At 42.2% G+C, this 12,539-nt stretch overlaps 1 protein-coding gene across 5 annotated transcripts in view; it reads left to right on the forward strand.

Moving 5' to 3' along the window:
* The window catches only part of ARMC8 (armadillo repeat containing 8), a 114,051-nt gene extending 101,576 nt beyond the window's left edge, over nucleotides 1–12,475 (forward strand). For all 5 annotated transcript variants that reach the window (XM_075937366.2, XM_075937364.2, XM_075937363.2 and 2 more), the window contains 4 exons: nucleotides 1,786–1,881; nucleotides 4,122–4,194; nucleotides 8,197–8,290; nucleotides 9,771–12,475. In XM_075937366.2, the coding sequence (XP_075793481.1) occupies nucleotides 1,786–1,881; nucleotides 4,122–4,194; nucleotides 8,197–8,290; nucleotides 9,771–9,804 (297 nt within the window). In that variant the 3' untranslated portion in view covers nucleotides 9,805–12,475. The remainder of the gene's footprint in view (nucleotides 1–1,785; nucleotides 1,882–4,121; nucleotides 4,195–8,196; nucleotides 8,291–9,770) is intronic.
* The last annotated feature ends 64 nt before the right edge of the window (nucleotides 12,476–12,539 follow it).

The following is a 12,539-nucleotide window of genomic DNA, read 5'->3' on the forward strand; positions in this document are numbered from 1 at the left end:
GAGGGGTGGGTGAGATTTTGTGGCCTGCACTGTGCAGGGGGTCAGACTAGATGATCATAATGGTCCCTTCTGACCTTAAAGTCTATGAGTCTGTAAGTGAAAAAGGAGAAGTTATTTACTTATTCCCCACAATATAAGAACTAGGGGTCACCAAATGAAATTAATAGGCCGCAGGTTTAAAACAAAAGGAAGTTTTTCTTCACTCAGTGCACAGTCAACCCTCTGGAACTCCTTGCCAGAGGATGTGGTGAAGGCTAGGACTTTAACAGGGTTTAAAGAAAAGAGCTAGGATTCTTAGGAGTTAGGTCCATCAGTGGCTATTAGCCAGGATGGGTAGGAATGGTGTCCCTGGCCTCTGTTTCTCTGGAGGTGGGTGACCAGGAAGGGATCATGTGAGGATTCCCTGTTGTGATCCCTCCCTCTGGGGCATCTGGTATTGGCCACTGTTAGCAGACAGGACACTGGGCAGGGTGGACTGTTTGTCTGACCCAATATGGCCGTTCCTATGTTTGTTAGTTATAATAGTCCATGCTGGCTATTCCATATAGTCCTGTTGTTATCTGGATACTCACAGATTGATCATTTAATAATTTGTTTCATTATCTTTCCATGTATCAAAGGCTGACTGGTTCTCTTTATTTCCCCTTTCAAATGATAGATACTATGTTTGCCCTTCTCCAGTCCTCTGGGTCCTCATCTGTCCTCCATGAGTTCTTGAAGACAATTGCTTATGGTTCTGAGATTGCTTTGGCTAATTCCTTAAGTACCCTAGGATGAATTTCATCAGGCTCTGCTTACTCAAATTCATGTAACTTATATAAAACTTATATAACGGATTCTTTCCCTATTTTGACTTGTGTTCCTTTCCCCTTGTAGTTAATATTAATTGTGTTGAGTATCTGGTCACTATTAACCTTGTTAGTGACAAACTGAAGCAACATAGGCATTATACACCTCAGCCTTTTGATGTCATCAGTTATTAGCTCCCCTTGACCACTGAGTTAAGGGTCTATGCTTCCCTTAATCTTTCTCTTGATCCTAATGTATTTAAAGTATCTCTTCTTGCCTTTTATGTCCCTTGGTAGATGTAACTCATTTTGTGTTGTAACTTGTGTTCTGACTTTTGATTCTATGTGTTTCTGCTGTTCTTTTGTAAACCTCATTAATTCATCGACTTTTCTACTTTCTGTAAGATACTTTTTTATTTTCAGGTCAATAAAAAGCTCCTAATGGAGCTATATTGGCTTCTTATTATTCTTCCTGTCTGTCCTTTGCATTGGGACAGTTGTAGTTGTGCCTGTACTATTGTCTCCTTAAGAAACTGCCAGCACAGAATTCTGTTTTTCCTTAACTTTCTTCCCATGGGACAGTAACTACTTGTTTTCTGAGTTTATTAGTCTGCTTTTTTGGAGACCACTTCCCTTATTCTGCTACTTACTCTCACCTTTCTTTCCTTTAGAATCATGAAATCTGTTACTTCATTATCACTTTCACACAAATTGCCTTCCACTCAGATTTCTTGCACATTCCTCCCTGGTGGTCAGAATCAAGTCTAAAATGACTGATTGCTCTGTTGATGTGGTTTAGACAAAAGCTATGGGCTAAATTCTCTGTTGGCATAACACCACTGAAATCAGTGGCACCGAGCCAACAGAGTACTTGGTAAACAGTCTAGAAACTCCAGAATCTAATAAAGAAAAGTTTACCATGAAAGGTTAGAAGTGTCAGGAAAACTATGATTCACACACAGATGGACTGCAAATGACAACTTTCTCTCTTTTTCAGACATTATGTATACTTGCCAACATAGCTGATGGAACGACAGCAAAAGAACTCATTATGACCAATGATGACATCTTGCAGAAAATTAAGTATTACATGGTATGGGGAATTGCTTTGAAGGGTGTACCCTCTCATCCACCCTTAGAGAGAGCATGTCTGTTCAGTTGAAAAATTATATGAATGCAGTGTTAAAGCTGGCAGTTCAGTCAAAAGGGAAACCTAGAAATGAAGACTCTCAGCCATATCGTGTATTAAAGTACACCTGTAGCATTAGACAGTAATGCAATAGAAGGTGTTTCATCCTAAATTAGATAGTTGCGTCTGGTAGGTTTTGATATATAATCGCTTGTTTGGTGTCGGGGGAGTTTGGGAGCACAGACTCCAATCCTCCGGACCTCAGCAGCAAGAAAAAGAAGCTGCAGTACCCTAGTGGCTTGCTAATCCATGCCTAGTGGTTCTTGGCCTCCCTCTTTCCATAGGCAGCAAGATCCTTCAGCTTCCAGGCCTTTCCAGCCTATTTAATGTCAGTGTTTAATTGTACAAAACAAGAGGCCCCATATCTGCATCCTGGGCACTTCTGACATTTATGTAAACAGCGTAAATAAGAAACAGCAAGCCCAAAACACACAATAATAAAAGAGCACAGATACGTAATCTGAACACCGCACATCACCGCTAACAAGAGTGCTTCTTCAGTAGCCCTCCTGAAAAGAAATGCCTTGCATAACGCCAGAAGAATAACAGGTTCTTTCAGCCTCTCAAGTGTGTGCTCCCTTGCATGCTACTTAGCTGAAGGCAAACATGGACTCCAGTATTTGTTTGTTAACCTACCTGTGTGCCATTGTTAACACTGATCTGTTCCCCATTGGCTAGCATCAAATTTAGACAAATTGAGAGGAGCTCATCTTTGCTGCTTCTTTTGGGCTAGGTCGATGGGTTTCAAACATTTTAAGCTACTTTCCCCTTTCCAAATAATACGCTCCCCATCTGAGGTGCAGAAGCAACAAATAAGGAAAGGGGGGCATGCAAGGGCATGTCTCAACCCCCTACCCCCAGATTTTTGCCTGCCATTTAGTAATGGCTTCATGAGGTTTTCAAACGGTGGTGCATGACCCCGGTAGGCTTGGAAGAGCATTCCAGAGTAGCAGTGCCAGGTGGCTTGGGCCAGTCCCGCACAGCAGGGCTTGGGGAAGGAGTGCCATCTCCATCAGTGGGCCACCAAATCGGTTTGAGTTGGGGGTGTGCAGCCAATGATTGTAACTCAAAGGGAGTGCCAGCTCCATATGTTTGGTATCTCCTCTCTCAAGCCTACTCACGTCCTCTCAACCTGCAGTCACATGACATCTATCATGCTCCATGAACTCGCCATTAAAGGCACAACTAATCCTTGGAACAGAGTGAAGGGATGTGTTCTGTGAACACCAGGATTGATGCTTTGTTACACAACCAGTTCAGCTCTGGCTCTGTTTTCCATAGAGCTCCCCATATAGGGGACTTTGGGCAGCCATAGCAAGAAGGGTCCCTTGTTGTGCAGCTCTATCACATCACAAGGCCTTTTGGCTAACAGATTTCTGGAACACGAGGTTGACAGGATAGTAACTTATCTGTTTACACTGAGTCTTGCTGGCTCTCTCTGAGCAGAAGTTCGGGCTGCAATTAGTGTTCTGCAGGCTTCTGGAATTTTCTGTGAGATTCTGAGACACAGCTTTGTTCAGAAAAATATACAAGAAAGAAGAAAAGTAAGCAGAGGAATGTTTCCCCCAACACTATTAAAAACCAAGCTAGTTGCTGTTGGAATGAGGGCAGAATCTGACATAGCTATCCTTCCATTTGGTGCCTCTTGAACAACAGGCCAAGGCAGAATCAAAACACATATTTTATAACTGTGGTGAAAAGAATGTGCTAGTATCTCAAGCATAACAAACACAGCAGTCTAGGGGAGCTGCCTGAGAGTGAGCGTCAGGAAATAGAAAGGAAGTCTGAGGAAAACAGAGTTATGCTCTGCAGCAGTGTGGTTGGTACAGTCTTCCTGATGGCTGGTGGGCTGGACTGGATTTGACATGATGCCAGATGAGTGGCAGCAGCAAGAGCCACTTTGCTGTATGGTTAGTGTAGCGAATGCAACATGGTGAAGGTAGAATCTGTTTTGAAATGAAGGACAAAGTACCTCTTAGTTCAGTGAGCACTGTACCTGGCTGCCCTAAATAGTAGAAGTGTCTTTAGTGCAAATTGTGGATGAGGAATTGCCCAACCTCAGTCTTTAAATGAATCTTAAAAAATGTAAAAAGTTCTGTGATATTTAGTTTCTGAATCTCCAAAAATTCTGTTTCTATATTCAGAGTCATTCGAATGCTAAACTTCAGCTTGCTGCCATGTTTTGCATATCTAATCTCATATGGAATGAAGAAGAAGGTAAGAGATTCTCATACTTTCAGATATAGTCTTGGGCAGAAAGTATTGTCAAAACAAAATCTTTTCATGGGGAGAATGGCAAATGTTAGGTAGTAGGGATGTAAGAGAGTAGTCAACTACTTGCAGAGGCAGCAAGAGGGGAACAGGAGCTGGTGCTGGAGGGAGCTGGCTTAAAAGCCAGTTCCCCTCCAGCACTGTCTCTGCGATTTGGGGAGCAGAGAGGGGTGAGGTGTAGTGTCCCTGAGCCAGGACACTCGATTAGCTGATGAGCTGCAATTAATATCCCTAGTAGTCAAAACTAAGTCCCATTGCACTTTGTATTCCTTGTATAAACAAAGTGAAATAAATTTGATGCCCCATTAGGTGTAATGCAAGATAGGGATGTTATATAGAGACAGTTAACTGATAAGCAAAAGCTTATCAGTTAATGCTATAGACTACATGCTTTCCCCCGCCCCCCAGTAAATTTTTTAGCAGGCTGGCCAGCAGCCTGGCTCAGTCCTGGCTTGCGCTGGGTCCGGGACCTACCCCAGCTACAGTTCTGCATTTAAAGTGTATTAGGAGCCAGACAGGCAGCAGCCTGGCTCGGGTCCAGTGAACACCAAGTCCGGGAGCTCAGACCCCCTTCTGGACAGGGGCTACTGCCACCCCGCACTGCTGCCTCTGATACAGAGGCAACAGTGCAGATGACAGACAGCCAGTCTGCGAGGGGAGATGCTTTTTAAACAGGCTTCCCTCGCAGACCAGGTTCTGTCTGGCATCCCAGGGCAGCAGCCTGGAGAGGCAGGGGGCTCCTCGGGAGTGGGGACTATAGAATAGTCGAGTAACCAATAAGAATTCATGAGGTTAATCAACTGTTCAGTTAACCGATATTTAACATCCCTAATGCAAGTTCCAGCACATGAGTGTGATAGACCAGGGGTTCTCAACCTTTCTCTTTCTGAGGCTCCCCCTACCTGCTGTAAAAACTGTGTGGCCCACCTGTGCCACAATAATTATTGTTCTGCATGTAAAAGCCAAGGCCAGTGTTAGGGGGTAGGAAGCAGGGCAGCTGCTTGGGGCTTTATGCCAGAGCAGGTCCCCAAGAAGCTACATTGCCCAGACTTCAGAGCTTTGCATGCAGCAGGGCTTTGACTTTCTTCCCTGGGCCCTAGTGAATCTAATGCTGGCCCTGCTTGGCCCCCCTAAAACCTGCTTGCAGTCCCCTATGGGTCTCGTATCCATTGTGGTAGACCATAGGGAGGCTAGGGGAAGGGAAGGCAATGAGACTAAGACTCCATCTGGTTGCTGTGACAGTTTAATGGTTCCGCAAGGACAACGTAAATCAGGGATGCTTTGTGAAACCACATGCTGGATTTGCATGGTCCAATGGAAGAGGGAGAATATCCATTTACATATGTGATTGTACAGGGTTTGCAACAAATGAAGGATTGCCATTTTCACTTGGTGAATATGTGGGGCTGGAATTGATTGCCGGGCTTGTGAATGACGTGCCTGCTTATGCAATGGAGGATGGGGGCTAAGAACTGTGGATTTATATAATATGGCTTGAGGAGAGGAATATATTAAGAAATAGGGTTTGGCTACCACTTACTGGTTGCCCCTTATGTGTTTACCTTTATTATTTTAAATGTATGTTGTAGGATATAATGCAGTAATGATAGTACAATTTTTTCATGAAATTAAAAGCTTTATTCTGAGCCTGTATGGGGAGAGCTATTAAACCATTGTAAGGCACACTAGCTACTATCAGAAAATCAAAACAGCAGCAGCAAAACAAAGTGCATAAACCATAATTATTTAACTGGTTAAACGTTAATTTTAACTGTTTAAATGGAGGCAGACGGGGGGCACGGCCAGGCTGGAGCGGCCCCCGTGCTGCGGGCAGAGGTTGTTCCAGCCTGGCTGCTTCCAGCCCTGCGCTGGGCTGCCAGCTCCCTGAACGCATGGTCTGGGAGTTGGCTGCTTTGCATGGGGCCGGAAGTGGCATATCCCCCCCTTTTGCCCCCCTGTCGCTTCCAGCCCTGTGGGGCTGCTCCCAGGTAATGGCTAATTGTTACCCAATGAACATCACCCATTAATCAGTTACCTATTCACATTCCTACATTGAACAGTGAAACCAATGCCAACATTAAGAACATCAGCATAGCTATTCTGGGTCAGACCAGTGGTTCATTTGGCCCAGTATCCTGTCTTCTGACCGTTGTAAGGCCCTGTGGTAACTGTCAGGATGGCCAGACTGCGCTCCTCTCCCAGCTGGGGCTTTCTGATCCAGCAACATCCGGGGTCTTGACGGACCAGAGGGTCCCAGACCAAAGAGGTTCATCCTGTAGCAGCACCTTAGCAAAGGCCTTCTTTGTTTTGGTGTCTGGAGAAGGTTCACTCTGCTACCAGCCTAGCAGTTGGAAGAAAATGGAAGGGTTAAAAATGGAGCAGCTGTGCTTGACCCAGTGGATAGCTTCCATTTGCTGAGGACTGGTTTGCCAGTCTTGGGATACAAAGCACATCCCGTGGGTGTGTGGAATGGCATTGGTGGACACTCTCAGGACTGAGTCCAGGAGGCCTGGGCCTGAGCTCTTTCCACACTGTAAAATGATGGACCCAAATCATGGCAAGGGCCTGGGCTCAAACCTTCCATCCTGTGGGGTCCTGGGCTTGGGTGCAGATTAGAGAGAATTATGTGTAGATGGATACAGGGGTGGGACTTGAGTCTCAGTCCAGTTTACATTGCAGTACAGATGCATCCTATGACACAGGATTTGGAAGGTCCTAGAGTTGTAGAGCAGGAAGTGGGAGCAGTGGTAGGGGGTGGTGTGAGTGGGGAGAGCAGAGATGTGGTTGGGGCAATATGACTTTTGGAGGTTTGTAACCACCAATCTAAATCTGCTGTGGTGTTCCCCAACAAGGACACTTGTTTTGTAGTTGGATCTCCTGCTCTCTTGCTGAGTAATTTGAGACTGTTGTACATCAAGAACAAATATCACTTCAGCATGTGAAACTTCATACTCTGTGGGAAGGGAGAGATAGCTCAGTGGTTTGAGCATTGGCCTGCTAAACCCAAGGTTGTGAGTTCAATCCTCCTGGAGGCCATTTAGGGATTTGGGGCAAAAATTTGTCAGAGATGGTACTTGGTCCTGCTGTGAAGGCAGAGGACTGGACTCAATGACCTTTCAAGGTCCCTTCCAGTTCTAGGAGATAGGCAATCTCCATTAATTTAATTTATTTGCACCATTTGGATTTCCTGTATTAGCTTGTGTTGAATGCTGAGTGCTACAATTTTGACTCTTGACAAGTTTTCAGCTAAACACTCAGGGTGCGTCTAGACTGGCAAGATTTTGCGCAAAAGCGGCCGCTTTTGTGCAAAAACTTGCCAGCTGTCTTCATTGGCCACTTGAATTTGCGCAAGAGCACTGACTTTGTTATGTACAAAATCAGTGCTTCTTGCGCAAATACTTTCACGCTCCCGCTCGGGAAAAAGCCCTCTCGCGCAAGAATACTTGCGCAAGAGGGCCAGTGTAGACAGGGAAGAACTGTTTTGTGCAAAAAAGCCCCGATGGCTAAAATGGCGATTGGGGCTTTCTTGCGTAAAATCACGTCTAGACTGGCCACGGATGCTTTTGCGCAAAAGCATCTATGCCAATCTAGACGCACTTTTGCAGAAATACTTCCGTTAAAAGTATTTCCGCAAAATCATGCCAGTCTAGACGCAGCCTCAGTGTATCAGAGACAGAGTTGGAAAGGAAGAAGCCAGAGTCGAACGCTTTACTTTATAATAAAATCTCTTAAGGGTCTTACCTGTTTAATTTTTTCTCAGTTATTCATGCACGAAAAATGTGAGTAGCTTCTTCCAAAAAGGAAAGACAGAGCAGCCATAGGATAAGTAGACTTAGCACAGCCTTTTACTTGCATCCACATATTATACCCCTTCATAGCTTATACCTGCCTCCAATTCTTCTAAATAAATCACTTGTTTGATGTTATCTTCAATAACATTTTTTTTAGGTTCACAAGAACGCCAAGATAAACTACGAGATATTGGAATAGTAGATATCTTACACAAACTGAGTCAATCATCAGATCCAAACCTTTGTGACAAGTAAGTATCAAAGAACCCCCAAAATAGAGATCAGAGGGAATTCTGCTGCTGCTGCTTAAAAATATCCATCTTATTTTGAAAGTATTTGGGTTACAGAAAAATCCATGAGACAGTACTAGCAGGAGACAGGCCTTTTTGTACATTTGTATCTGACTTTCCCTTTATATTGGTAGGTCCTGCCTCATGAATAAAATATGATATTCATCTACTTATTTGAAGAATGTTTGCTAAGTAAGATTTATGAGAAGTTCTAAGGCAGTTCAGCACTCAAGATGGTTATCTCCCCCCCTACACATTGGCACAACATTAGCACTTTTCTGGAACTCTTCTAGTGTTCCATGTCGTATTAAAAATCCGTGAGATTTCTGGATCCTCACCTATTTTTTTTAAAAAAATCTTGAATATCATTTATCCACTCTTGCAGATGCATGTGTTGTATACAGTGCTGTAAATAGCCTTTCAGTCCCAGGATATTAGGGAGAGAAGCTTTTAAGCTTACACAGACCAAGTAGAACGGATTGCTTAGCATAAGTAGGAATGAACACTGCAGCCCATACCTGCAGAATAGGGCATTGTATCCTGGGAAGCAATGACTCTGAAAAGGATCTAGGATGAAAGTGAACAGACAACTCAGTATAAGATACTAGTGCAGTCCTGGGATAAATGGCGCACATGCACTTCTTCCATATTGTTACATTCTAGGGTGCTTCCAGACCAGTGGACTAGATCCTGTTAAAGTAAGGTGGAAGGTGGGATTCTTAACTCACTACCAGCTCACACAGGCTGCATCTAGACTGGCAAGTTGTTCCACAAAAGCGACCGCTTTTGAGCAAAAACTTGCCAGCTGTCTACACTGGCCGCTTGATTTTGCGCAAAAGCACTGATGTTCTACTGTCCAAAATCAGTGCTTCTTGCGCAAACGCTTTGACGTTCCCGTTCGGGTAAAAGCCCTTTTCCGGAAATGTTTTTACACAAGAGGGCCAGTGTAGACAGCTAAAAACTGTTTTGCACAAAAAAGCCCCGATGGCGAAAATGGCGATCGGGGCTTTCTTGCGCAAAACCGCATCTAGATTGTCACGGACGCTTTTCCGCAAAAAGTGCTTTTGCGGAAAAGCATCCGTGCCAATCTATATGCTCTTTTCCACAAATGCTTTTAACGGAAAAACTTTTCCGTTAGAAGCATTTGCGGAAAATCATGCCAGTCTAGACACACCCAGAGTGTGTGTTTTAGCTATGCTCATTGCTCATATAGCATAAAACAGTTTTCCTTTTAGCTGAAGAAACCAGCACAAATATCACTAGACTCTACTTTTGCTGAGAAACTCCAGGCTTCACGTATTAATAGTTCAACCTTTTATTACCAGATGAACCATTTATCCCTCACTAACTGGCATTGTGCACAAAATCTCATGAGATAAATGTGGGTGGTTTGGGTTTTTAACGACAGATTTGATGATTAATGACATGTTTGTGATTTCAGGGCGAAGACAGCACTCCAGCAGTATCTTGCATGATAAAAGACTAAGTGACTCTTTGGACACCCCTCGTGTGTTTAAGGACTAACAGGAAATAGCCTCAACTGATTCCTTATATTTGCACAAGTCACCTTGGGCTGCATTTCTCTCAGGTGCAGGGAGCTGCTTTGCAGAAACAGTTTAGGTGATCAGGTCTCCAATGCACTTGAACTTTTTTGAGGTAGTTCTTTACTCAGAGGACTATTGTGGGGGGAGGAGGAGGTTGTTTTGTTTTGTTTTGTTTTTCCTGAGCTACCTGGACTCACTAATAGAACAATCAATCATCTTTTTCTTTTGGGCCTACAGTTTTCTGCTTTTGCTGCAGCCTGTGTGTGTGTTTGGGTGTATGTGTGTGGGTGTGATACCTCAGAATTTTGTTTTTCCTTTTTTGTGTGTGAAAAATTTTTTCTACACATTTTCAAGGGTTAACCATTGTTTGCTGTATGAATACTTTAATGAATTATATACAGTTTGAATGAAATGTTATTTAAAAACACACTGTATCCCATAAAGTTTATTTTGAATTTTGAACAGATGAATGTTTTTAAGTAAAACATATGCATTTCTGAATCTCAGCTTAACTTATACTTCCTTTTCGAAGAGAGAAATTGAGGAGTACAGTAGACACAAAAAAATCCACACATTCTGTGCTATGGAAAAATGGAAGAGCTTAGCAATTTACTGCCACACATAAGGTACTGATGTCATTTTCAGCTCAGTAGAATGGGTCAGAAATAATTTTGTGGTTTCTTTACACTTTTAAAAGACAAGGGTGGACTCTCACAAATTGTATAACTGTGTTGATCTTCTGCCAGAAAGAAATAGATGGCTGTAGTATCAGCACTGTGTTGGGGGAATGAGCCTGTTGCAGTGAAATCCAAGGTCTTGCTGAGATTATTGCTGAAGGTTTGGCTTCTCTCTGTGATAAGGAACACCAGCTGACTGTGACACCAAGATTCAACAAACAGGTAGCATGTTGCAAGACTTGGACTTTCAAGATGCCAAGAGGACCTGGCAAATTATGGTTTAAGGGACTTGTTTAGTCACATCTGTACCTCCACATTCAGTTAACTGCTTTATAAAATACTTCTCCATAATATTAGCTGAATAGGTTAGATTGCAGGAAAATTGACACATCATTAGAAAATGCTCTTCTAGTGACATTGCTATAGTAATAGCAATCTATATACAGAGACATTCAGGAATTTAGATAATGGATAATAGCCCAGATTTTACTGCACTTAAAAATCAGATTATCAAACCTGGCCTTTGTGTGTGTGCCTACAATTTGTGGGCACCTACAGTTGTGGTTGTAGTTATGTGTAAAAACAGCATTTACTTTCCTCATTGCAGTCAGACACTTGGACAACTATATGGCTGAAATTATGCCTATAATTAAATATTGATGAAAAATTGTGATTGCAAGAATTCACATTCACTCAGTCATGGGCATAAAGAGAAAATCATGTAAGATTCTGTTGAAAATCAGATACTGAATTCAGCTTCAGGAATTAAATATGCGTGCAAAGAACTGATTGCAGCAAGAAGCTTTCCTTGACTGCAATTAAAAGTTACTGCTTTCCTCCTGCACCTGTTTCCTAGGTTTCAATTTTGGAAATGACTTTTAATAGCATTAAAGTTTCCACACACCATGTCTACTTAGCACTAGAGCACCAACTGAAGAATTCAAGTCTCGGTTACAAATATTTTTTTGAAGTTTGAGCTTCAGGACAAGAGGACGAGATTTGTAACTCCACTAACCAATTTTCACAAATGTAACCTTAAACCTTTATCATTTATTTCTAAGCAGTGTCCAATTATAATTGCCTTTCATTGCTGAGTAGTCCTATTAATTTAATTAAATAACTCATGTGAGCAAAAGCAGATCACAGGTTGGCCTAGAGTTGAATGTTTGTGTATTGAAGTGTTAGCATTTGGTTGCAAAGAAAAATACAATTTTATATAAGTTTAATGTAATTTTTTTCTCCACTCTTGAAAGTCATATAAAACTGAGCACCTGACACTCCCTCCCTCGCCCCCCGCATTTGGTCATAGCAATAAGTGAGTGGCCATTTCTTATTATTGCTACAAGTCTCTTGGTAATGGGCCTGTATAGAGAGGCAAGTATAAATATGTGAGAACCTGATAAATATCTAGTAAATTAAAATTTACTATAATTTTGGAAGCACTGAGAAAACACTTCCTTGGCTAAACTTTATATACATGTGGGGGCTACATTTTCAAAATACCCTGCGCTTGAGTTCTAAATTTGCACACCTGATTTTTGTGCACACATTTTTGTGTGCTCAGGTTTTTGCATGCACCCCCCCCCTCGCATCACCGAAAGCAAATCTGAGTTTTAATGTTCAAAAAATTGGGTGACTAAAATAGTACACAAGTGTGCAAATTTAAGTGTGCATGTTTAAAAATGTTGTATTTTAAATGTGGCCCTAAATGTACCCGAAAACTTAAAAATGATGCTCAGACAATCTGGATACTGCAAAGGAAAAAAAATTAACATTTTCCATAATATCAAGCTGATAGGTCAAATGTCCAGTGAAATAACATTTTTACACCCCTTAAGTTTTGTGAATAATTTTTGATGTTGCTGTAGGTATGTACAAATAGAAAAAATAAATACTGTAAATAAATAAAAAGTACTTTACCAGAATACTACACTTTTATTGAATTTTATGAAGAAAATATATATTTAATTTTTTTTGATGTTTTTAGCT

Source organism: Pelodiscus sinensis, chromosome 10, assembly GCF_052426305.1.
Source record: "Pelodiscus sinensis isolate ZL-2025 chromosome 10, ASM5242630v1, whole genome shotgun sequence".
In the NCBI taxonomy this organism is placed as follows: domain Eukaryota; kingdom Metazoa; phylum Chordata; order Testudines; family Trionychidae; genus Pelodiscus; species Pelodiscus sinensis.